Raw genomic sequence first — 26,862 nt, 5'->3', positions numbered from 1 at the left:
TTACTAAAAGTTACATACTTGTTGAAGTTTATGCAAGTGTGTGAGATGCATGGCTCTAATAGCACCTGCACATTTCACTCATTAATTCTTTACTGTATTTTTTACTTTTGATCTTGAACATGGCAGCCAGGAAGGTTCATGCTGTGCTTTCAGCACATAAAACAGACCAAAAACCTTAGAGAAGATGAGTGCAAATATATGGACTAATTTTAGATGCACAAGATGTGGCTATAGCAAATGCAATCTAAACTGCTGGAAAGCCACTGTTCTATAGTACTAACGACCTTGCTGCCTTGCATGCTTCAGCTAACTCTCAGCAGCACTACTGAGAAGTGAGTTGAGTATCTGATTCAGAGCTTGTATGGAACCTGGGAAACCTAAGGACCACAGTGGCTTTTTAAAATGTTGTTGGATTGAGCAGAAGTGTCATAAATTCCTTACTTCTAAACCTTCTGGTAAATGGGCTAGTCTGCAACTAACTCGTCTCTCAGACCTGGAACAGGCTGCCAGCTGACTTAGAGTGAACCACACATCTTTCTTTCTTTGCATTTGTAACGCATTGTTCTGGCTCAGCTTTGTGGCCCATGAGGGGAGAGTGTGCTAGCAAGCTGGGCTGCACACATGTGCCAGGCAGCTCTGGGTCAGTACAGAACTCCATGCATGCACACATAACTTTGGCTCCAGATCACTGTGCTCTCTTTCCTCCAACATCGTCTGCATTTTTGTGGCACATCATGCAGTCACTAGTATTAAAGACAGGGATCTGAATGTTTTAAAGTGTAGATACAACAGCTGACAAGGAACGAGGTTATTTTTCTGGACAAGCTTTGCTCTCACTCTCTTTCTCTCTACTTTTATAAAAACAAAAGTCTACAGGGAACTGCAGCTCCTTTGCAACTGGAAGAAGGTTGAGCATCAAAGGCTAGGGACAGAGTTCTGTCAAAATAAGCCCACATGATCCTGTGGACACAGAAGGGAATGGGATGGCGTTACTTCAGAAGAGCGCAATGAATTTGGCGGTACATGGCAGTAGCAGTCAGCTCCTGGCACAAAAGCTGGAGGAAAACAAAACAGGGTTGAAAAGCGAACATTGGTACTGGTACCAGGCTGTCATACCTCTGTTTGAAATACTGTAGGAAGAGGACAAGGAAAACCTGGGGTTAACCATCAGGGTAGTCTCCTTAATGCAGGCATGATTATACAATATGCTTCAATGAGCTTGCTTAGTATCCCTGTCCATTATTAATCCATTCAGGCCACTTTAGTAGTTTTAATAGTTTTAATTCATTAACTATGTATGAATACATTGCCACAATAGTGGGACTGTAGCCTAAATTTCTCTTCTTTTTTTTTCTTTTCTTTCTTCCACTCCCTCCTCCTCCCCTCCCCCACTGCTAACATTATTTTGCTTTTAGGTATTCCAGCAACAAACACTTAAACCACTCTGATGCTAGCTTGGTCAGAGGTCTTGACTGCCTGGTTATCTAAAACAACTTCAGCAGCCAGTCTGTCTCTGTGTTTCATCATTGCTTAGAGACAACAATTTTAGTGCCTCCAGTCTGAATTTTACACGTATGCAATCATATTACTTCTCCCATATTTCATAGCATCGTGTCAATGTCAGAGTTTAAAACAATTTCACAGCATAACCTTCCCATGAAAATTTAATGTTTTGGCCAAATCTTCTGTTGGTAGAATTTATTGCTGCTTCTCTTCATTGTTGAAAAGCAAAACTAATTTAAGTATATTTTTTTAAAAGTCAATGGGAAAATAAAAAGAGAAGTCATGCTCACGACTCATGGTTTTGGGAACAGCTGCACTGCTTTTGGTGACAAAGGGCTGTTTTTATGTCTTACATAACTAGCAAAATCAATATGTAGCAAATATGCTGAGCCAGAAAGGAATTTGACCCAAAATTTTAAAAATAACATAAGCTGTCCCGTCTTATTTCTTTAAAATAGACTTCTGTGTCTCTCCAAAGATCTTACTTTCTGTCATTTCCAAGGAAAAGAAGTTGTGTGTTTGCAGCAGGGTCACTGGGGAACACCACGGAGGAGTGTGCATTCAGAATTTATCACTGCTACACTGCAAGAATTTAAGAATAAAAGGCGGTCAATAAAAAATGTCAGAACATCAAGTTGCACCTAGTCTAAATGCAGGCATTTTCCTGAGAGATAAAAAAGGATTATATGGTAACAGCAGTTGAATGCATTTGTACAGCAGCTATCTTTCTCTGGACTCTCAAAGCCCCTCACTTCCACACCTCCCAAGTATTGTGGGTACCAGAGCAAGAATGCTGGCGGACTCATCTAGGCACAAATTCTGTGTGATACCAAAAATGAAAGAGTAACTTTTCTTCAACATGTATTTCAAATGGTTATATTTGTGCCTGGCTATATTTTCTTGCCCAAAATCTTAACATTTTTTTTTTTTTTTTAATTATAGTATTCTGTTCAGATGCTCTCGAGCACTGTGCTGCTAAAAACTAAAGCAAATCCAAGTATCTGAAATGCATATTTAGCAATGCTAGATCTACTTACATAGTGGGTATAAGGAATGCTCTCAGACCTAGTGTCTGCTTCTTACATGGTCAAAGGAAATGCAAATTCATTCATCAATTTGTCTAATTCCATTTTAGATTTGCAGATATCATTTATCTCCAGGACCTCTTGTGGATACAAATGTCAGATATTCAGTTTGCACCTTCTAGAAAAGTACTTCCTTTAGTTGGAGTTTTAACTCTGCTTCTTACTAGTTTCAACACCTGGACCTTCCCATTGAAGGATTTAGTGAATAGCAGTTCTGCATTCATCCTCTGCCTCTATTATCTTGTACTTATTTTGCAACACTATTAACCAAAAAAATACAACTAGCCTCCTTATGCTATGGCACTCTCTCTGCCTTCTACTGATCTTCTCACATATCAAGTTAGTGACTCTGTGGGCTTCACTGCATGCTGTACAACTGTCCTGACACCATACGCCCTGGTGCATCAGCTGTAGTGATAGAAGTGCAAGAAATGCCAGCCAGCTGTTAATTCCCTGCAAACACCAAAAGAACTCAGATAGAAAGAAAAAAAAAACAAACTCCCTAGAAGTTGTACCTCAGCCCGTGTAATTTATATGTTCTCTGTTACAGCATGTCCCAGCAAATAATTGCCTTTGTGTGACAGAGGGATAAAAAACAATGGGGTTGCTCTTCCCAATCATTTGTTTCTTCAGCTGGATTTGTAGAACTACAGCAAGGTTGGTAACACTAAGAAAGGCACCCATGTTTATCATATTCCTGTTTTCTGTTAGAAGCAGGTCTAGAACCGCGTAAATAACCTCTTTTCCTCATTATGAATATAATACAGAGGCATACTGGAGTTGCTTGTATTTGAAATGCACAGTGCTTCTCACGCAGCAGTGCCAGTACCACAGCAGAGAGGAGGCAGAAGGCTAAGCATTGCTCTGCAGAGCTGACTTTCTTCTGCCATACAAACTATGGACATCTTTTCCATATCTACAAGGGACAGTTTTAGGGCAGCCTAGTATATTCCTCTAGCTATGGCAGCAGCTGCATGCATAGCGTACGAGTGATTTGAGATAGGATAGTAAGCTTCTGCCTGTGGGTTTGTGGAAGAATAACATCTCACTTCACCGACTGCTTCTCTGACCTAAATTCTGAGTAAGGGGGAGAGCAGTGAGCTTGGGAGCAAGCAGAGAGAGAGTTCAAAACTGAGAGGTGATGAAAGGCTTGGTAATTAATGAAAGGTTTTCAGGCAGCAAACCTACAAGTGTGCCTGGAAATGTGAAGAGAAAATGGATGAAATGACTTTGGATAAAGATGAGCTAAGCAAGTCCCAAGTCAAGGAGGAGTCAGGGCTGGTGAAGTCAAATTCATTAAGAGAATCACTAGGAGAACTTTGTTACTAAAACCCATAGTTTAGCCTTTTTGAGCCTCAGTTGCTTAAACTGTAAAACAAGTCTATAAATCCCTCTGTGCTGTTGTAAGACAAGAGTCATTAATCTTGGCAATGGGATCAGAAATTACAGTGGGAAAAAACTTAAAGAAAAGTAACTATACTAGAACTCCAAATAATGACAGGACATAATCCTGATCAGCTCATAAAAACAGAATGACGCAGAACAGGAAGGGATCAAGCATTCATTTAAAGATTTTAATCACGTTTCCTTCTATACATTGCAACTACAGCTTTACAAATAGCTACGATGCTTCCCTTTTCCCATCTCATTTTCAAATCTCATGCAGGCTGTCATTCATAACTGAAAGGAAAAGACAAGACATCCCATAAAAGTGCCACAACAGTAAAGATATTGGTGATGGTTCTCTGTAACAAAGAGTCTGTAATTTATCACTTTGGTTTTTGCCAAGTGACATAAAAATAGACAATGAAAATCACTGAGGAACATTCAAAAGACAGACCATAAATGAACAGACAAAACAAGAGAAATGAATAAGAGACAAAATATAATCGATAAAAATAGATGATCTGTTAACTTCCTTGGAGAAAAGCAAGAAAACATTATGAGTTTGTCTTTGGACTTCAGGCCCCAGCTATTCAAATTGAAAATATTTCTATGAATAAATATAAAATGAGCATCTGCTTTGTTTCTTCCAGTAAAATTCATATAGGCTGATTACACACTCTATCTTTTCTTAGAATTGCAGAACATCCCGAGTTGGAAGGGACCCGCAGGGATCACTGAGTCCAACTCCTGGTTCCACACAGCACCACTCAACCACCAGCCCTATGTCCAAGATCAGCATCCAAATGCTCCTACAGCTCTGGCAGCTCGAGGTTGTGCCCACTGCCCTGGGGAGTCTGCGTGTTATAAAAGGAGAGGTTGTATGTTTTATTTCGTCTGACTATATGAAGACTACTGATAGAAAAACACTAACAACTTTCACTCTTTTTCCTAAATATATATCTTTCTAATATTATAAACTTGCAAGATTATTACAAATGTGCAACCATAAATAAATAATGCTGCAATTATTAGAGTAACATAGTAAAAAACAACACATAGGACTGATCAGATGTGTGAAGTCTATTATTTCATACAATTACCCAAGAGGACAATTCTTGTTCCCAGAATTGAAAGGTAAACATGCTTTCAGCTACAGTAGGAGTTGGAACTCGATGTTGCCTGGTAGGGATGGCTGATGAACTTTGGAGATGGAACAAGACATGTATATCAAACATCAATAATTATCTTGGCACCTGAAACATTTTTTTACCAGCATGTTGCAAACTCTTCGTCTTAGGTATGATAACAACTTAACATGAAGGCCAAAGTATTTCATCTTAATAATCAGACTGCTTTTTTTTCCAGTTTACTTGTATTTAAATTCTCCATAAGAAGAAACGTGGAACTACTCATGTCTTTTAATTTTCATGGTGATGATATCCTTATGTATAAACAGCGCATGCTGCAGACATTAAATATGAACATCTCCTATTAAAACTGTGAGAGATTTGCTCATATTACCAATGCAATTGGAAGCTACCAGACTTACATTAAAACAAAAACTGGGAATAGTCACTTGCACAACTTTCAAAGGAAGTATGCAAGCAGAGGGATCTCAGTTGCCTCCGTTATCCTTTTAGCCCTACCACTGAAGAGGTTCCTACTGCAATAAATAATATAATAAAATCTTTATACCACCAAGATTTATAGCATTCCTTACACATCCGCATCTCTCATATCCTCTAACATGAGTCCTGACCTCTTTCAGGCTCCAGGGAGAGAAGAGAGCTGCTAAGGACACAGGTAGTTACTGCCTCCAAAGAACAGAGGAGATAAGGACTCCCTGCCAGGTATTTTGTATCACGCCTAGAATGGGAGTACTATGCATCCAACATAAGCCCTATGCTGTACTTGCTGATGTCACACAAAATGTCTGATTCAGGAGTTGAGCAAGTCACTTTTTGTCAGTTCTTGCACAGACCTCATGCAAATTAGAGTTCTCTTCAAGCAGCCCATTCATCTGTGAAAAAAAAACCAAACACAACAAATAAGAAAGCAGAGCGTAAGTATAAAATAGTTGTCTCATGCATTTCTATGCTGCCAAATTTGTTTCCATATGGTTCTGAAATCATAAAATAGAACAGAATCACAAATATCATGACTCACAAAAGAAATAAGACATACTCTGATAACTAAGCTCTACCTTTGGTTCAGTGACAGTTCGTTTCCACCGAAGCATTACTGATCCCTATCAAAGTCCGAGATTAAGTGCAGGCCAGTTGTAGCACTCATCAATGTTTCTGGAAACAAATTCTACCTATAAAGGAAACATGTGACAAATGTTAAACAAAAAGCCATAACTCACATGGATGAAATCAAAGAGGATCTAAGTTCATGCATGTTATTTATTCAGACACTGTCAAAATGCAGCATAATACACAGCAATGACACAGTTATGTGTCCTTTGTATCCCATGGAGGGAACAGATTATATGAGTTTTTAAGATTAATTCATTGTTATTGATCAAGAAACAATATCACTCATCTTTGGCTTGTTCCTGTCCACTTGTGAAAAAAAAAGCCTGAAAGGAGTTTCTCTCATTAACCTTCTGCCTTCCTGTCAGGATGATCTAAAAACGGAATAACTTTCCTTTCACAGGACATAATGGACATTCTGTGTATTTCTTCTGCTATTTTGAAATTAAGTCTCTCCTGGCATTATTGTGGCTAAAGCATATTAGCAGAGTTAAAGTAACCTCAGAAGTAATGCTGGCCTTCTCCTTCTGAAGGAGACATGCAGAGTCCAGATTTCAAATCAATTTTATTCACATTATTTTTAGAAGCTAGCATCACTTTAAAAATAAAAAAAATAAGGGCAATAGGTTTTCCTGCAAGTATGCAGAAATACTAAAAAAAAAAGAGCTTTGCTTGAAAAAAAAAAAAAAGCCTCCTAGTACAAATCAGTTCCTGAAAAGGGATTAAAAGGAAAAGAAAGGAAAAGGAAAGAAAGGGAAAAGAGAAACGGGAAAGCTAACTGCGATCTACACGTTGCTTGATTGTTTAGCTTGGAGAAGAGAAGGCTCCAGGGAGACCTCACTGTGGCCTTCCAGTGCTTAAAGGGAGTTTATAAACAGGAGGGGGAACGGCTGTTTATGAGGGTGGATAGTGACAGGACAAGGGGCAATGTTTTTAAACTGAGACAGGGGAGGTTTAGGTTGGATATTAGGAGGAAGTTTTTCACCCAAAGGGTGGTGAGGCACTGGAACAGGTTGCCCAAGGAGGCTGTGGATGCCCCATCCCTGCAGGCATTCAAGGCCAGGCTGGTCTGCTGGTTGGCGACCCTGCAAATAGCAGGGGGTTGGAACTGGATGATCACTTGGTCCTTCTCAACCCAGGCCATTCTGTGATATTATTCTATGTTGCAGTAAAGTCCACAAACATATTTTGTAAAAGCAACACTAAGAATAAATAGTGCAAAGATCTTACCTTCACAGCCAGAAGCTGTCACGGTCATGAAGACAAAGAATTTAAAAGCAAACAGTTTTACAGCCTTCTAGTGCAACACTCTGAACAGAATGTTTCTGCCAAAGAAAATATTATCCTTGTGAAGCCAAGAAAGACATACAATGCAAGTATATGGAAGGACTCATCATTTTTATATTGGACAAGTAGAACATATTTGCAAATTTCACCATCTAGCAACCACAATTCAATACAACTAGAAAGTAGGTAAGAGTTCATTTCATTTTAACCAATAAAAAAATTCCAAGTTCTACAGGAAAGCCATAAACTGGAGACTTTTTGAATGATGGTTCCTGGCTAGTCTTCTGAACACACATACTTCAAAGGACCAGACTTTAAGCAAGCTTCCTTTACACATCCATCACCATTGTTGGGGAATAAGATTCACAAATCAATTTTGATTTGCTTTCCCAGAGAGCAGTAGCATGGCAGATACTGCTTTGTGCATGCTATTACATGGTTTACATACCCACATCTATTCTTTCAGATTGGTATTACTTCTTGGCTAAACACTGTTAAACCTGTCACAAGCAAGTAAAGATAACCTGTAACATAAATTAAAGCAGTATCTCTATGTAGTGAATGCATGTGCTGGCAGTCGCATGGTGCAAATTGTCTTGAAAGAGTTGCAAGAGCTATAATTTTTCAAAAATTGTAGTTATTTTCTGAATGCAAGCTACATTTTCAGACTGGAACTTCCACAGTACTTCATCCTAAAGGCTGAGATTTTGAGATTAGATCCTTCAAGAACAGGTAGTTAGAAAAAAAATTTTTTTTTTTTTAGACTTTAACTAGTGGCTCTGACAGAATCCTGTGTATGTTTCCTATGGACCTAATCCAATTTAATTAAAAAGACTTCTGTTTATTTCTTGGAGATTAGATGAGATGTAATTTATAGTCTTGGTGTAGGAGTCTGGTTTTCCATCCAACACAATACTATCTCTAATCAAAGAAGGTCACTGTAGTGTCTCATGAAATTTAGAAGGAAAGTTGTTTACATCACTTAAGAAGGATGAACAGAGACTCGATAGAAAACTGGCTTGTAAAACGGTGTAAAAAACACCGTTCTCTCATATCATATCTAAATTTTCTCAACCGGGCACTTCATCTAGATAGTGATCTCACATACTTCAGTACTTGCTAGCTGTCAAGTTTTAATTCAACCAGTTTTTAATGTGTTCAGTAGCAAAGGGAATGGGGCAGCTGCCACCTTGGATTGGTCATTTAAACAATTATGATATTCATGTAAAATTGTTGATGATTTCTAGACACACTTTCAGCCAAGCTACTTGGGATCCTAGATAAAGTTCAAGCAGAAGATGTATTTGCACCGGCAACGTTAATTCTACCACTGGATAGTTTTATATTAATTCTACCACTGGATAGCTTTATACAAAAGAAGAAACAATTTAGAAAACCGGAAGAGTAATACCTTGTCTTTCTGAAATAGGGATTTTGTTTTCTCGAACAAAAGTGACAGCTGAGGAGAGTTTGTTTCTCACCCTACTGCTCTCTTTTGTAGGAAGAATGATAACTGTTTAACATTTATCATTTGGAAGGAAACATTTAACATATGAAAGGAAACACGTTGAAATAAACTTATTTGCATGTTACAGAAGTCTACACAGGACATATAGCCACATCTTAGCTGTAATAACTTATTTGTTTCTTATTTATTAAAACTTTATTTCATGGAGATTAGATGAGATGTAATTTATAATCTTGGCATGGGAGTCTGGTTATATAAACTTATTTGTTTCTTATTTGTTAAAACTTATGTTTAAAGTGAAACTTATTTCATGTTAATTAGAAAGCAATCTTTTGGACAATGAGTTTTGGTGACCAAAATGCATCTGGTTCCAAGAAGACACTGCCTGAGCTCAGAGTTTAGCCACAGCTTCAGAAGCCCAAGCGTATCCCTTGTCACAATGATCCCCGTGAAACCAAGGGGAGATAGCCATCTATCAACTCTGTGCTGTAAAGAGGATGCCATACTTGCTCTTTGACATCACTAGCAATAACATAATTAATTGTGATTATAAAGACAAATCGTTTCCTGAGAATACTGTAACAGCATTTTGACTAATACTGAGATTCTAAGGAACATCCCCAGGACAGCTTTATTTGATCACAGAACTTATGTCTTGTCTTCACCTCCCTCTCTCTCCCAGCTTTACCACAAGTGCCTTTGATTAACACATCCTTAATAGGATGCTCCACTACAAAAGAAAGCAAAGAGCGGGAAGGCAGGCACTGAGTTGTGGTTGTGATTCAAGAACTGAAAGGAGCAGGGAGTGGAAATACATCAGGGATATAAGAAGCCAAATCAGTCACCCGCCTTCCAGATGACCACGGCGCTTTTAATCAGGAAACAAGCAAGGATCAGCCCAGATCCACCTGCATGTTTCAGTTACGGCGACACTGCAGGAGCGCTCAGGGCTCCAGCCATGAATCAGAAACCCAGCACGCCACCTCGCACGCAAACACACAATAAACAGACGGGGCTTCAAACACCCCTTTTTTATCATTGCAACGTTTTAAAACTGATTTACCCGGGAAAACCTGGATTTGTCTGGAGGAAGAGGCGCACCTTTCCCCACCACAACTAAAAGCCGAGGCCAGCGGAGGACTGGGCTCGTCGCTACCGACATCGGCCCTCCGCCCGCCCCCGGGTCGCGCGGACTCGGCGCGGTTTGGGGGCAGGTTTCCGGTACGGAGGCTTCCCGCCCTGCCGCCAGCAGGCCCGCCGCCCCGCCTCGTTTCGCGGCGGAGCTCCGCCTCCCATCCGCGCGCCGGAGGGCTACGGGCTACGGGCTACGAGCGAGCTGCGGGCTGAGCCGCGCCCGCAACGAAGCTTCTCCCTCCAGTCGCCCGCCCGTCGCCGTCCAGCCCCGCTCTCCCCCGCAGCCTGTTCCCGGCGGACTGGGGCTGCTTCTCTGCGTCGGCTTCCCCCGCAGCCTGGAGGCTGCCAATATGAGCTGCATCGTTCGCGCCGAGAGACAGAAGGTAGGGGCGGCGGGCTGCGAGCGGCGGAGGCGCGGCGGGCAGGCGGCGGCCGGGAGCGCGGCCCTTTGTTCCGGCGCGGGGCGCGGCGGCGGCGCGGCCTCCCTTCCCTCCCCTTCTCTCCCCTTCTCTCCCCTTCCTTCCCCTGCCGTCGCCCCCAGATCGGCTCTCTGCGGCCGTTCTCCGCGCCTCTTCCACGTTCCGGAGTTGAGGGTCGCGCCGAGGCGGTGCGGGGCGAACCGCCCTGCCACTCGCGCTTCCCCTGCGCCTGGGCAGCGCGGCCGGCGGCCGTAACTTGGTGGGCGGGAGAGGGGCGCCGCAGGGCGCGGAGCACGGCCCGGCCGCGGGGGGAGGCGGTGGGGCCGCTGGGCCGCCGGCCGCCTGCGGCCGCACGCGTTGTTCCCGGGCTCTTCCGGGCGGACGGAAAAGATTTCCGGTTGCGTGCGAGTGATCGAGGGGCGAGGGCGAGCGGGAGCTGGGGGAGAGAGGAATCCGCGCGAGGGGAGGCGTGGGGGGAACGGAAAGGTCGGGTTTCGGGAGGCCGCGGGAGGCACCGCCTAGCAGAGCTGTCTCTCGAGCTGGAGGCTGGCCGTGGCTCGGGACTGGCGCCCGAAGCGGGGAGCGGCGCGGGCTGCGAGCGCGGCGTTACGCAGCCGTGGGAGCGGCGGGGCACTGCTGCAGGAAATGCTGCTTCCAGGCCTTTCCGACGATCGCTTACGCGCGTGGAGCTCCTTAGGCTGGTAAGGACAGCCCAAGTACTGAGTTTCCTTGTACTGTACATCAAACACACGTACCTGCTTGGGAGAACGTACCTCCTCCTTCTGTCCTTCCCCACTGCCAGTGATGCTGTGTGCTTCTCTCCAGTGGTGGGCCACGACAAGGATGCTGCTTAGGTCGACTTGCAGCAAATATATCTCCAGTTACAGCTTGTAGTTACCAACAAGACAAAATCTGTAATGAAAAACAACCAAACAGCGAACATGCAAAGGGAAATTGACACAACATACACTAGCGTTAACTTAAATTACATCTCTGATGTAAAGAAGTTGAGTCTCTTCAGTGGTGTCGATATGCATCTTAGTCTGTAATATTTTACCCAAATACAGACTCAGACGTGAATCTACATTCTGACACGGGCAGTGAGCTGCAGGTGCTGTGGCTCTGACCCGCGTTTCTTCTGAACGAGGCTGTGAAAAGCCAGAGGGGCCATGGTGAGCAAGAAGTCTTCAGGAACACCAGACACAGTGCTGAGTTCCATTCTGCTTTCGCTGTGTCGTAGTTGTCACTCATTCTATCACCAAGCATCAATTGAAAAAATAATGTTTTGGCGTGAAGTTGGAGAGGTAGTGCCTTAATTGGCAAATGTTAAAAACCAATAGCTTTGACTCTTTTTTTTTTTTTTTTTTTCCATCTGAAGTAGTGAAAGTCCCATTGGGTTGTAGCAAAGACCAGAGTGCTCTGTGGGGGAAGAAGGCATGCACAGCCACCACCAAGCAGTGCGCAGGGGGCCGTGCTCCTGGTGCCGCACTGCTCTGTTCCCACGGTGGCTGTGTGGTGAAGAGTCCTGGCCTTGGAGGGCCTTGCAGAAATTCAACAGTGGTCACAGTGCAGTGGGTTAGTGGGTTGGGTTGGTTGGATTTTTATGTTAATGTTGAAATGTCTTCTGTAGTGATGTAACAATTTAAAAACAAAACAATGAAAAAACACACCTTGGATGAGGGAATCCTATGTTTTCAGCGCAGTTAACAGTGTGAAGTGTGTTAATTTTGACTTCTGTTTACTCTTAACCTACCTGAGCTAATAATATTTTATCATATTTGCAATGCAGGATGCATGTAAGAGGATAGCATGGTCAGCAAAGGATAAAAAGAACTAATTTCCTGTGAGGGTGACAGAGCGCTGGAACAGGCTGCCCTGTGGGTGGTGGAGTCTCCTTTGGAGATATTCAAGACCTGCCCATACACTTTCCTGTGCAACCTGCTATAGGGAACCTAACAGTGCAGGCATTTCATTGAAGGTATTCGTATAGCTGCAGCTTGAAATCTTCCCAAAGATTTGGTACTGGTGTAATTAACAGCAATTCCAATTAATGTCGAGCAGGGGAACGCTTGTCTGGATGTGGTATCAGTATGTGTCGTTTGCTGTGGTAGCTGGAGACCTCAGATGGGTGAGTGAGTGGCTGAGCTCCTCTGAGAGCCTTGGCAGCTGTGGGGACCAAGGTCTGGGTACAGCTAGGTACAGCTGATACCCCAGGTACCCCCTCCCCAGCTGCAGTCCTGCTGGGCTCCTGCAGCCGCACAGCGTCTGGAGTTGGGAGGTCAGGGATCTCTGCTCTAACTGTCCTGAGCAGCTGGAATTCTGCACCAACCACAGCTTCTAAGAGCTCCTTGTACCTGCTTTTTAAGCTAATTCATTGTAACGCTTGTGTCCTAAATGCCTTTTTTTTTTACCGATAGTATGTTTCAGATAAGGGGAATCTTAAGGGGAAGTGCGTACGCCGGGCTGTTGGCTTTGTTTTTAGGAAATGAAATGTTTTGTTTGCTTTAGGAACTGAGCTGTACCTGTTTTGCCAACAAGAGAGAAGTGCTGACTTCCAAACAGTTGGTGTTGAATAATATTTGGTAAATAGGGCTTGTGGAGATGCTTATCCTCGCAAAGCACGCTGCCCTGCAGGCAGCCCCCGCCCCGTGCCGGGGCGCTTTCCCAGTGGTACCGCTGCTGCCCCAGAGCAGCTGTCCTCTGCGTGCTTCTGCCTTTTCCAGAGGCCAGATGTAACTTCCGTGTGCAGGGTTGCTGGTGGCCCCGCCGCCCCCGGCTGGCTGCTGAGCCGCTGCCGAGCTGCGCGGAGGCTGAGTGGCGGCAGCTCCCGGCCGCCCCCTGGAGCAGGCGGTGGCAGCTGCTGTGCTGCCGGCAGCGCGGGGGACTTGGCCGTATTTCCGAGATGGAAAGAGCCGTGCCTGTTTTCGGGGACGTGGTTCCAAACGCCGCGTTTAATCTGTTGCTGCAAAGATGGTTTTGGAACACAAGCGGTTGAAGAGATTGATATTTTCCTGAGGCAGCAGCAGGATCATGGAAAGTTCCAGAGTGGGCATTTGTTGCCTGCTCCCTCCCCACTGCTGCTCCTCCTCTCCTCCCCTCCCTGAAAAGCCCCTCCCTGAAAAGCTCACCCACACGCAGCATCCCAGCGGCCTGCCCCAGGATGCAGGCCGGGCAGCTCCACTGGTTGTCTTCGGACAGTGAAGAGACTTGATAGCCAAGTGGCTGTCAGAAAGAGCGGCCAGCTTTACTTTTCCATGGTTTGTTTGGAAGTACCTAGGACTGGAGACATTCCCCGTCACTTCAGACATGTCTGTAGTCCATCTTCAGCCCATTTTAGGCATTTGGGAGAAGGATACAAGTAGATGAGTTATGGGAAAAGAAAAAGGTAGGAGGCATATGGAGTGGCTCTTTTTTTTTTTTTTAATGTAATAGTTCTTGTTGTGTTTCATAGGGATTGTCTGCTTGTGTAAGCAAGCACTAACGTCTAGGTACAGAAAGCACTGAGGTTAGGCTTGTCTCTCTCTATGGATACACAGAAGGATACAGTTCACCTCCTGTTAGGCAGGCAGGCATGCTGTGGGTATAGATTCTAGAGGTTGTCTTGCCTTTGTAATGGAAATCTGGGTTTTGCAGGGTTGAGGAAATTTCTCAGGAGACCTGAAGTTTGACCTGACAGTACGCAGCTGTGTTGTGATTTGTCCTTACTTGATAACTTCTCCTTTATTGCAGATTATGATGCATGATTATCGCAGAAGAAATTCATGTCTATAGCTTTTAAGGACTTGATTACATCATCTTCAAGCCTGGTAGTTTGGGAATCCATATTGCAGCTGCAAAGACAAGTTTGCTTTTGCACTTAAATAAACATCTTTCCTACTAGAAGATATTGAAGTGCTCTGTTTAACCACAGGGATACCACTGAAATATTGTAAGATTTCCCAGTTGCAAATTTACGGTCATATATTTGCTAGGTAAGTTACTACTGTTAGCTGCGTTTGTGATCCTCAGAGTTTTGCTGAAATTCTGTGACTCTAAAAACTTGATGTCACTTTTATTTTTGTTTGTGTTCAACAAAGCATGACAGTTGAAAATGTATGCAAACTGAAACACTTCTGGGACTGTTGTCAGCTTGGGTCAAGTACTTGCTGTAGTAAGTGAGGTGAAAACAAATGGATACAAGCTGCAGTTACTTGTGTAGGCCTTGCTATTTGTAGTACTTACGTTTTGTCAGAGGTGGCTTCTCTTAAACTTCAGATGGAAATGCAGGTCATTGCTGATGGTGCTGATGGCATCCCACAAACTCTTTCCTCTGAAACTGTTGAGGAAATCCTTCTTTTGCATACATTGGCAACTCAGACCTGCAGATTCGAGAGAGATAAATTCATATGCCATCTCAGGCTTATGTTTTAGTATTCTTAATTAGCTTCCTGTTTGCAAAGTGGACTTTTCCTAAAGTACTTGACAAAATGAAAATTAATTAAATTATAATGAAACAGTTTTCAAATTCAAAAGTCAGTTTTCTGAAGTTATTTTTTCCAATTTTGACCCTGTGTTTGTGGAGGCACCTTGTGTATGGGTGAGATGCTCTGGGAAGTTATTTTGGCTTCACAGTGACTTAGATTTATGGTGGCTTTATTGGTGCTGATGTTCTTTCATAATTTTCAGCTACTCTAAAATACTCAAGTAGTTACTCTCAAAATATAAACAAAAATTGAAATGTGGTTTTTTTCTGTAGCTGTTCTGCTTCTCCTGTTAATTTAAATTCTCAGTTCTTAGTTTTCATTGTAGCTGCTCTTCAGGTCTGTGCAAACGTGAAGCTGGCTGATACAATGCCTCGTGCAGTGAGCAGGCAGTGGCAATGAAGCTACCAGATTTGGTCTTTACAGAGGGCCAGAAAGCTGTTCTTGTGATCCACAGGTCTAGCACAGCATCTAGTTTTGGAGCTGTTACCTGCTGAAGTGATGTGCACTACCTTTTGGTTATTTACCGTATTTAATTTTAAAAAGTTGTGGCTCGTCTCACTCTGAAAAATCATTGATCTCGTCAGTCCAGAGAATTGTTGTCAGCACACCCTGCAGCAGTAGAGCTCTTACAGTTTGTTTGTGTTTTGAGGGAGAGGCTGCTTTGAAACTGTTACGGCCAATTCCAGTGTTGAAAACAGTCTGCACTTCTGTAGTAAAGCAAAATGTTTTATCTGTAAATGACACACGTTCCATTTTCAGCCAGACCAACCCCAAAATGATTCCTAATGGATATCTGATGTTCGAAGATGAAAATTTCATCGAGTCATCTGTTGCCAAACTAAATGCCTTACGTAAGAGCGGTCAGTTCTGTGACGTCCGACTCCAGGTAACTCTTTTCCCTTCAGAATGGTGGTTGTGTTTCTTTATTCTTTATAGCATGTAAAGCTATGTGTTTGTGCTGGGATGTAGTGTCAGCTGTGATGCTGTGTTTTGGCTTTTGGAGAAGAGCAGTGTTGGTAACACACTGATGTTGAGTTGTTGCTGAGCAGTGCTGCACAGAGCCAAGGATATTTCAGCTTGTCCTGCACTGCCAGTGAGGGGCTGGGAGGGGATGGAACTAGGACAGCTGCCCTAAGCTGGCCATGGGGATCTTCTATACCACATGGCATTGCCTGAAAAACTGTGAAACTGAAGGGAGTTGGTTGGGAAGAGTGAGGACTGCTGGGCGTGCTTGACTGAGCAATTGCTTGTGCATCACTTGTTTTGTAAGCATATTTATGTTACTGCTGTTATTTCTCTCCTCTGTCTTGGTAAATAGCTTATATCTTAGCCCATAGGTTCTTCCTTTCCATTTCTGATTCTCTCCTTTCCCACTGGCGGGGGGATGGTGAGCCAACTGCTGGGTGGTGCTGGGTGGCCTGGAGAGTTAAACCACAGCAATAATTTTTCCTCAGAAATCCATGTTAAAAAAGTAAAGTTCCGGTACTACTTCGAGAGGAGCAATGTGCCACACTAATGTGTTCTTCTCAGGTGATGTAAACTGAAAACTATTGCTTCTAAAGTAAAGTACAAAGTAATTGAACTGTGCTGTTCATTTGGGTCAGCCTTTATGCTGTTATAATATAAATGAAATAGAAATAGAAGAATTCTTATGATTCTTATTTGTGTTTTAAATAAAGGTGTGTGGGCATGAGATGCTGGCACACAGAGCTGTGCTAGCGTGCTGCAGTCCCTACCTGTTTGAAATCTTCAATAGTGATAGTGATTCTCATGGAATTTCTCATGTCAAATTTGATGATCTCAATCCAGATGCTGTTGAAGTTCTGTTGAATTATGCCTATACTGCTCAGTAAGTATTCTGAGAATTTAGAGGGCAGACTTGAATTTTGAAAAATCAAAGTAGTGAAGTCGTATTTCTTTCAATAGGTTGAAAGCTGATAAAGAACTGGTGAAAGATGTATATTCTGCAGCGAAGAAGTTGAGGATGGAAAGAGTAAAGCAGGTACAGTTTCTAGCTGTTCCACGTGTCCTGTGTGGTTTCTCAGGCAGGCAGTGCTAGGCTTTTTGGTGGCAATGGGATAAAAAGTGGACTGTGGAGAAAGTGCTTGGGGGGGTGAGCTTCTGTTTGTATTGGTTTGAGTGATGTCAGCATGTGTTCCTTCCGTGGGTGTTATCTTTGTACAGAAGGGCTCTCTGAAGCTGTTTTTATTTGTGTGCTTGTGTAAGTAAAATGGTGTATGAATTGTAGCTGGCTACATTCAGGTTTGTGGGAGGCAGTGAAGTGCGTGGTTGTTTTGGGGGGCATAATTAGACCTGCAGCTCTGTGGCTCTGTTTTGCAGAAAGTGTGTTGCTGAATGTTAAGTTTGCTAGTGCTTGGCTGTAGAAATGCTCTTTCTTGCTGCAAATGGGGATTTTGACAAGAGAATTGGGATTTGCATCTACACTCAATTGCAAATAGGCAGTTTTGAATAGATAGAAAAGTCTTCAATAGTAGAAAAAGATGGGATCAGAATATTATGTCAGTAACTTTTGTGTGTATATGACTTTTTTTTTAATGAATGTATGCTTTAATGGAAGGGGACATTTCATTTACAGCAGCAAGCATGGGAGGCATAGCAACAGACAGTCACTGTTCTGCAGTCAGAAGTGAGTTGCTGTATGTAGGAGTGGATAACTTCTACATCTTAGTTTGTGAGGTCTTGGTATGTATCCTTGTTTCTGAAAGGTCTGTGGTGACTACTTGCTGTCCAAGATGGATGTTCAGAGCTGCATCTCTTATCGAAACTTTGTAAGCTGCATGGGAGACTCACGCTTGTTGAGCAAGATTGATGGCTACATTCAGGAACATCTCTTGCAGATTTCAGAACAGGAGGAATTCCTCAAACTTCCACGGTTAAAGGTTAGCTGAAGTTTGTAGACATAGTTCTATTGTGGGATTTCAGGCAATGTGAAAGAATTTTCAAATCAGCTTTCCAAAAAGTTATCCAAGGAGCTACTATTAATTTTTCTACTTCTAGCTAGGAGGCCATAGCATGTTGAGTTTTACCAACAATGTGAACATTCTGCCTGAATTGATATTCACGCTACTATGCAGCGTAACTACGGAGAGTACATGCTGTCATCCTTCTTTAATATAAGAGATAACTGCAGCTGTACTTAAATGTACTTCAGAGTTTTTGCTGCACAGTGTGAGAGCTCCAGCTGTCTTGTAGCTCTGCAGTACAGTGAGAGTTACTCTCACAATGTAAAGTATGATATGCAGGGTAAAACCTGTAGAGCAAATCATCCAGTAATGCTTTCCTCTTCTATTTAAAGCTTGAAGTAATGCTTGAAGACAATGTTGGCCTACCCAGCAATGGCAAATTGTACACAAAGGTAATCAACTGGGTACAGCGCAGCATCTGGGAAAATGGAGACAGCCTGGAAGATCTGATGGAAGAGGTTAGTCTTTAAGAAAATGGGGCTAAACACTTTTTTAAAATTATAAAGGATGAACCCTTTTTGGTTTTTTTTTTTTTTCCATTTTTTTAAACTATGACCCTGAAGAATTTAAATTTTACTGTAGGTACCCCTAAGCTGAGAAACTGGGGGGGTATTCAGGTGAGCTGAATGAACTGTTCAGTCTGGTCTTCTGCTTTCCTTTTTTGCTCACTGTGTGCTGTATAGTAATCAAATAAGTGGCACGTATCTTGCTTTAGAGCTGGGGAGGTGGTACTGAAACGTGCTGTAGGTCTTGATGTTTTCCTTTGCAGGTTTTGCTTGTAAATAAAAAGTAGGTAAAAGCTTCTAATGGTTGTTCCTCCCCATTGATTTATCTCCCCATAGGTTTATTAACAAAACTAGGATACCAAGGCTGAAGAATCAAGAAGAACCCTCAAGTGTATTGACACGTACAGAAGCAGCTGTCCTGCCCCAGTTCTCCTAAGAAAATCCACTGTGGGCAGAGAACGATGATGATGATTTAATGGTGTTTACTTACTCATTTACAGGATACATTATTTTAAAAGTTTTGTGTTATTAAATGGCTTTGCTCATGAATACTAATACAAGATGTAGCCCAGGCAGTTGTTAATGGAAAAATTAATGGGGAATCTAAATTTCTAATTGGCTGGAAAAAAAAAAAAAGAACTTCAGAAATATCCATGAAACATCAAAATTTTCCCAGTTTGTTCTACAGGCACAATAGACCTTGAGAAACGTTTGTATAGGCAAAAATACATGTTGATGCTGTCATATTCTCAGTGTACATTTCCTCTTGGAATAACTCTTTTTAAGCTTTGATCATATTGAAATTCAGATGCATTTCACTGAAACAGTTGCATCTGATGTTTAGATGTGGATAGCAGTTTCCTCCTCTGCTTAAATTTGTGTTGTTTTCCCTCATCCCCATTTCTTTTAAGAGTCTGTTGTTGACTTTTCTTAACTTTTTTTGGTCAAGATAAATATGTGTATTTTTCAAAGCAGAAAACTTGTTTGTGGGGATAACAAATACTTGCATGAGATTGTGAATTTATGTAAATCTTAAATCTGCAAATTAATGTACTTCTCGCTTGTCTAATGTTTCTGTGCTGGAAAACTCAGTAGAAGTCCTTGGAAACAGAAGATTTCTTTCAAGCTGAAAAAGTAAGGAACCTTCATCCAATGTTCGATGATTGCCATCATGACATCTGCTTCCTTTTAGTTTTGTCATTCTGCTAGATTGAGATGAGATGACAAGAAGTATGCTGGCGACTGCCTTTTGTTAATCTGCCTGTAGCGAAGTAGCAGCGGAAGTGAAAGCCACATGGGTAATCTGTTGTTGTTTTTGCAGGTTCAAACGCTGTACTACTCAGCTGATCACAAGCTGCTTGATGGAAATCTGCTAGATGGACAGGCTGAGGTGTATGGCAGTGATGATGACCACATTCAGTTTGTGCAGGTACAAATTGCAGACAGACTGAGGTAACGCCAGATAGACTGGAACAGTTCACAGCAGCCTGAAGTCTTGTGTACCGTAGCAGAAGAAGTAGCTGTAATGGTGAAGTACAAGACAGGAAAGTGTATCTAGATCAAAACAGAGGCAAATATTTAGACTCTTCTGCTAGGTTTCCATCAGACTGACTCAAAGTGAGCCTGTGCAAAAGAGTGCTTTAGGTTTGATGGTTTCACTTTGAAATAGGTCTTAGGCTGTTAGGAGGAAAAAAAGGTAGAGAAGCTGTAGCAGATCAGTTCCAGCTTAGTAGGGATATCTAGGAAATCATCTCCAAGATGCTGAAAAAAGTCTGCATGACACTCGGTTTTCCTGTTCATGAGAATGCGGTGAATCTGTTAAAATCTCAGCACCGAAAAATATTCCAGAGAAAAGTTCTGATCGTTGAGCTGCCAGCATCTGTGTCTGCTGTTCATTTCTACTGATAACATGCAAGAGAAATTTTAAAAAGCAGCAGGAAATGGTTTCTGATCAAGAGAGAGATCATGCTTTGAGTGTACAAACCAGTCTTGTGCTTTTTGAAAAAAAAAATCCTTTTTACAAAATCCTTTTTATAACAAGAACTTGCTATTTCAGAAACTGAATCCAGCTTTTTAGAAACTGTGGGTGGCCAAGAGAATGTGAAAAACCCACAGGCAATGAGTCTGGGAAAAACTGATTATAAAATTTGAGTTACAGGTGTTGCAGTTTCTGTGGCTGTTAAGGCAGTTTAAGGAAAAGAGAACAAAGTTTTAATTGAATGAAGATTCAGAAGAAGCAGGCCATCCACAAGCAAATTGCTTTTCATGCTGAGCCAAATACAGCTGTTAAACTGTACTGCATGGTTGTTATGAGTGGTGTGGTCTGGAAATCTTATGACAGTTTCTATAGAAATCAGACTGCAAGGAACTGCATGGGCACCAGAAACTTCGGTACTGAGGTTATAATCTTTGTTCCTAAACAGAATAGCAAGAATTTTAACTTCTGTGTTTGGTTTTCACAATTTAGAAGAAGTCTGAACAGTCCCGCTAACTGTGCAGTGTAGTCTGAAATGGGAAAGTTTGTCTTTTCTTGGTAAATCGCAGTACAAAGTTATTGAAGAAGAAAAGGAAGCAGAAATCTCTCATTAGTGGGAAGTATCAAGGGATTGAAAACCAGAAAGTCAATCTGAACACAGAGCAGAAATGAGTTAATTTGTCTCCATGGAATGAAGAGGATAGTTAATATCTTCCAAATAGCTTTATACAATTAATTTCCAGATGCAGGGTTTTCGAGTGAGGTGTTTAGTTTGTAAGTCACTTGTCTCAGATTGAAGTGGATTTTCCCTTTGGTTTGAAATTCTTGCTGGTGATTCATATTGTTTAGGAATTAGCAGTTATTTCTGGTTGCACAGTGGGAGTACAAAGGTGCAAGCAAGGGATGAAATGAGTACTGAGCTAAGGTGTAGGGTGGCTTAGGCCACTGTTTCTGAGCAGAATACTCTTTTAAGCTGTGCTGTAAATGATGCTCTGCCTAGGTCGCAGTAGGAGTGTTCTCTTGAATAGTTCTGTATTAGCTGAGAGAGGAAAAGGTAGAAAGAGATACAGTGTCTGGCCAGGTTTCTGTAGCTGCCTTTTGATTTTGCAGAAGAAGCAACCACGTGAGAATGATCACAAGCAGATAAGTAGCAGCTCCTCCGGAAGTCTTTCTCCAAGTGCTACTGTGCACAGTCCTAAGCATGAGTGGAAGATCATTGCTTCAGAAAAAACTTCAAGTGAGTATCAGAGGAAGCGGGAAGATTGTCTAAGGAATGCATTATGTACCTGCTCCCTCCCATTCTGCAGGGATTCAGCATCTGTGAAGTGTTCTTTCTTGCTGATGATTTGAATCGAGTAATCTGCCCAGTAGTGTGTGGGCCATTTCTAATATAACTGGGGCCAAACTGGGATCGCCTGCATTTTGGTTACATATCTAGGGACATCTGGAATCTCGTAGTGCGTACACTTGACCCAGAAAGTCCTGAGGAGATGGGCAGTCTGGTTAATTAACCGAGCTATTTGCTGTGCATTGGAGGTGACTCCTGCCATTACTTTAGATTACTGTCGTATGTGTTATTAGCACTGTTTCAGTTACCTAAGACTAGTGTTTTTCAGTAACTGGGCTATACTTGAAACTAATAAACATAAAAAATAGTATGAAAGACTCTTTACAATTAGGAGAAAGGCATGGTCAAAAGGACCTAACTGGCAGTCTGGTCTTCCTTTCTGTTCTCTTTGCTGTAGGCAACACGTACCTGTGTCTGGCAGTTCTGGACAGCGTTCTGTGTGTGATCTTCCTGCACGGCCGTAGCAGCCCTCACAGCTCTCCCATGAGCACGCCACGCCTGCTGAAGAGTCTGAGTTTTGAGCTGCAGCCAAATGATGTAATAGAGAAGCCCATGTCTCCCATGCAGTATGCTCGGTCGGGGTTGGGCACAGCTGAGCTTAATGGCAAGCTAATTGCTGCAGGTAAAATAAACACTAATAATAATAATAAACTTGCTTGATCTGGGGGGCTCAGTAAACAATTGAAGCAATGGATCTTTGGAGATTTGGTACCATTTAATGTTTTGCCTTTTCTGTTAGGTGGATATAACAGAGAGGAGTGTTTGCGTACAGTGGAATGCTATGATCCACAGAAGGACACTTGGACGTTCATTGCGCCTATGAGAACACCCAGAGCTCGGTTCCAAATGGCAGTTTTAATGGTGTGTGGAGATGAGGTGAAATGTTGAAATTATGTAAATGTAGGTGGGACAAATATTGCAAGTGTCATAAAATGGTAACAGAAGTTGTTTTATTGTGTTTACAAGATGAGTAGGGTGATAATGAATTGAATCGTTGCCTACTTGTGAGTGAAACGGGAATTCATGTTTTCCATTTAGGGGCAGCTGTATGTTGTGGGTGGGTCAAATGGTCACTCGGATGACTTGAGCTGTGGGGAAATGTACGAGCCAGAAATAGATGACTGGACTCCTGTTCCAGAACTGAGAACCAATCGCTGCAATGCAGGTAATCAATCTGCAGCTGATCAACAGCTTTTGTTTTTTCTTTTTTTAATTTAACAGCTTGCTTACTGTCATTTCCTGTATCAATAGGAGTGTGTGCCCTGAACGGAAAACTGTACATTGTTGGTGGTTCAGATCCTTATGGCCAAAAGGGACTTAAGAACTGTGATGTGTTTGATCCCATAACAAAATCTTGGACAAGCTGTGCCCCCCTCAATATTCGTAAGTTTGCCGTGCAGCTGAGAATCATAGAATCATGGACTTGCTCGGGTTGGAAAAGACCTTAAAGATCATCAAGTCCAACCACGACCTGACCACACTACCCTAACTCTAACAACCCTCTGCTAAATCGTGCCCTTAGCACCACATCCAGATGGTTGTTAAACATCTCCAGGGATGGTGACTTAACCACCTCCCTGGGGAGGGAGGGGAAGGAGATCATAGATTCAAAGCAGCTGAAATTTACAGGTTGTTTTCTGTTATGGTGTGGTGTTAGTGCAGGGCCTCTGTGCTGAGATTTAACTTCTGGCATTTGCTTGCAGGGAGACATCAGTCTGCAGTGTGTGAGCTGGGGGGCCACCTGTACATCATCGGTGGGGCAGAGTCGTGGAACTGCCTAAGCAGCGTGGAGCGCTACAATCCTGAGAACAACACCTGGACCCTGATGGCACCCATGAACGTGGCTCGGAGGGGAGCTGGAGTGGCTGTGCACGACGGTAAGCACATACAGGCTTAAGCAACCTCATTCACTTCCTGAATTTGTCTTTGAGGAAACATTATAGGAAGAACCTGGCTATGCCTTTAATCAATTAAAAACTATAACAAGAAAAATAAGTATTTAAATATTTATTTTAGGAGCTCTGCCCTTTCTTTTCAAGATATCACACTGCAGCTTCCAGACTGTGACTGTTTGAAATTAGGCGCTGGAAATTATTTCAGACAAATCAGCTCTAATGAACAGGATAACCCAGCTGATCAGTGCTGTGACTTCAGATCTTGAACAAGTGAAGGTTTCTGACAGGAAACCTCTTTCATTTTGGTGTGATCTCCCTTGAAAAAGGGAGGCTGTGGTTGGAAATGTAGAGGATGCTTAAAACTCTCATTTTTGTCTCCTTTGCACAGGAAAACTTTTTGTTGGAGGAGGATTTGATGGCTCTCGTGCAGTGAGCTGCATGGAGATGTATGACCCTGCTAAAAATGAGTGGAAGATGATGGGAAATATGACCACTCCAAGAAGCAACGCTGGGATTACAACAGTTGCAAACACTATTTATGCAGTTGGGGGATTTGATGGCAATGAATTCCTGAACACAGTTGAAGTCTACAACCCAGAATCAAACGAATGGAGCCCCTACACAAAAATTTACAAGTTTTAAGTGAATTAAAATCCCATTTCAAACTAACAGGCTTAGTGATGTAATTGTGTTTTAGTAGAGGTACACATGTGAATAGGGCTGGGGAGGGTATAGATGTTGCTAACAGCAACACAGAGCTTTTGCATATTGCATATTAATATGCTGTACATATTTGTTTTGGAAAGAATATTGAGATGAAGGGGTTTCTGGTGTATTTTAAACTTTATTTTAGTTTTTTAAAAAGACTTTGAAGATACTGCAAGAGAACCTAGATTGGCGGATCATTTCGGGAGCTTCCTCCAACATTTGTTTTTGTCACTTTGCACATTAAGCAACTTTTTTTTCTCATAGCGTGTTCTTGGGGCAGGAAGTGCAAGGACTGTGGGGGATAGTTTTCTCATCGGGCCTTGTTTTTCTTCAGTAACTGAAACAGTCTGTAACAAGCCTTATTTAAACAGATATAATGGATTTTTTTTATTAAAAAAGTACATGCCTGCCACTACCTTATCTTTTATGATTGTCTTTTTATAACGGTTTTTATATACTCAGCAGAGTGTTTTATCTGTTGAAATAAAAATGACAGATAAAGTTATAGAAGCAAGGAGGCAGCCTTGGACTTCACAGCGAATGAGTGGGATGACTGATTTACCCCTGTATGTGAGCTTCTGACCTTTTGCCTCTGCTATAGTATTGCAACTTTGCATGCAGAACTTTGATGAGATGGGAGCGGAGTTTCTGAACATGATGTAGCTGTGACTTTCCAGTATGGAAAAAAAGCCAGTATTTTGGCTCCAAATACTTTGACAAAAATGGAGGGTGATTTCTGTACAGCAGTTTTGCTACTGTGGTTGACCTAACATTTGTGAAACAAACTTAAATGTGGGGTTTTTCTCATGATTTTTAAGCTATTTCTGAGTTGGCAATGAAAATGTATTCATCTGATCTGATTAGTAACTGTCTTATTTTTCTAATATTACTTGTCTACAAACAAACTCTGGTAGAACACATAAGAAACATAAGTTTTAGTGTTTTAGTTCACTTCCTCTATTCATACAGATAATGTGTTGGCTTGGATGACTAAATGTGTCTAAATGTGTAGTTGCTGCACATCTAACTCCAGCTGCCAAAAGCAGCACTTACGGCTTGCTGATAATGCATACACATTAAAGGTACCTTTTGGGAAATCTTTGCACCACAGGGTTGCAGTGTGGTGTCTTTGTGTTCTGTTCTTTAATTAGGGACAGGTTACAGTACTGAAGCAGAAATTCAGGTGGCCTGGTGTGTTAGGCAGACAAGGTAGCACCTGTAACTGAGCCATGGGCTGAGGGAACCAGAAGGGTGAGTGGCCTCCATGTACCTCCCACAGTGCTGATGGCACTAGCACCTGGCTTGAGGAGAACCACTGTTCTTGCCATAGGGAGCTGCAGAAGCTGCCAGCTGGCTCCTTGCTACATCCAGCTGTTGCCTTGCTCAACTCCAGAAAACTGCTTCTCTATGTTCAGTGCAAATGGAAGTGAGGTGATGTAACAGGAGGTGAGATGAGAAATCAGCCCCACAACTGAACCACTGTAAGAAATTTTGCACACTTAGACATGTTTCAAAGTCAGTCAGGTAGCTGTGGGAAATAAAGCCTATGGTGCTTTGACTCACATCTCTACAAGCTACTACTAGGAACTACTACTAGGCTTCAGCTACAGTTCTTCTGTTTCACACCCCAGAACACATTAGGAGAACACTAAGGCTATTTAGTGAAGCAGAAAAACTGAAGAGAATTATTGCTTATCCCAAGCTCTAAGGAGTGCATTCTAACAAGGAGAGTCTGTATGAGAAATCCAAAGTAGTTGTCGTGATCAGTCTTCCTCCAAAGTTTATCAGAGGTGTGAGCTCTCATCCTTAGTTAAGCAAGGCAAATACAGTGTGCTTAAGTTGCTCTAATTTCCTACTTGTATGGTACAAACTATCAAGTAAGCAACTTAGACAGCTGTGGGACAACAGTTTCAATGAAAATATCCCCCAAAATGAATTTTGCACTGACAAATAACTTTGAGGCCACGTTCTACCACAAGCTTCACTTCAGTCAGAGAGAAGAACTGCATTAGATTGCACTCCAAGGAGTTAGGCAGAGTGAAGAGAGTTGATCAAAGCAATGCTGTCATTTGAGAATTAACTGACATTTATTATAACAATATATTAAATTTTTACAATAAACATTTTACAATCCAAAAGTTAGTATCAAAATAAACACTTGTAGAACTTTACCAGTTGTCTCATCTCTGTACAAATACATAAAAGAGGTAGCTTTAAAGGCCACAGCAGCATTGGAAATGGCTTTTAGAAAGTTTTGTTGACTTAATTAAAGCAGTTTTGGAGAGCAACAAACAATAGATTTGAACAGAGTTGTCACCTTTGAAGCAGACAGACTACAGGTATAACACACAGGGAAAGAGATGCTTGTGCTTTTGTAAGAAAAGAGGATGAGAAGAATGAGAAATTCACCAAGAGTTTTTCTAGCAAGTTTCTACTGTATGAAGAT

General features: G+C 42.2%; 1 protein-coding gene and 1 long non-coding RNA gene across 5 annotated transcripts; one reads left to right on the top strand and one right to left on the bottom strand.

Moving 5' to 3' along the window:
• Window positions 1-4,148: 4,148 nt before the first annotated feature.
• Window positions 4,149-10,200, bottom strand: LOC116238678 (uncharacterized). 2 transcript variants are annotated; one of them, XR_004168977.2, is made up of 4 exons: window positions 10,048-10,200; window positions 7,460-7,554; window positions 6,178-6,291; window positions 4,149-5,994 (listed from the first exon to the last, which is right to left on the bottom strand). It is a non-coding gene; the product is annotated as an uncharacterized LOC116238678 (long non-coding RNA). The 2 variants fall into 2 exon arrangements; XR_004168976.2 differs by having other exon boundaries at window positions 7,460-10,200.
• A 94-nt stretch (window positions 10,201-10,294) lies between these two features.
• On the top strand, window positions 10,295-25,521 carry IVNS1ABP (influenza virus NS1A binding protein). Of its 3 annotated transcripts, none has more exons than XM_031608488.2 (15): window positions 10,296-10,501; window positions 14,267-14,508; window positions 15,764-15,886; window positions 16,680-16,849; window positions 16,927-17,002; window positions 17,727-17,900; window positions 18,317-18,442; window positions 19,812-19,919; window positions 21,576-21,702; window positions 22,211-22,435; window positions 22,553-22,674; window positions 22,852-22,978; window positions 23,065-23,196; window positions 23,517-23,690; window positions 24,097-25,521. In XM_031608488.2, exons 3-15 carry the CDS (start codon window positions 15,776-15,778, stop codon window positions 24,348-24,350), a joined length of 1,926 nt encoding a protein of 641 aa, XP_031464348.2. In that variant the 5' UTR covers window positions 10,296-10,501; window positions 14,267-14,508; window positions 15,764-15,775; the 3' UTR covers window positions 24,351-25,521. The 3 variants fall into 3 exon arrangements, with proteins under 3 accessions (XP_090002013.1, XP_031464348.2, XP_031464349.2); XM_031608489.2 differs by having other exon boundaries at window positions 15,760-15,886; XM_090145887.1 differs by lacking the exon at window positions 14,267-14,508 and having other exon boundaries at window positions 10,295-10,501.
• Window positions 25,522-26,862: the final 1,341 nt, after the last annotated feature.

Source organism: Phasianus colchicus, chromosome 9 (assembly GCF_987193195.1).
Source record: "Phasianus colchicus chromosome 9, bPhaCol1.hap1.1, whole genome shotgun sequence".
NCBI lineage: Eukaryota > Metazoa > Chordata > Aves > Galliformes > Phasianidae > Phasianus > Phasianus colchicus.
This window is presented reverse-complemented; position numbering and strand designations above follow the sequence as displayed.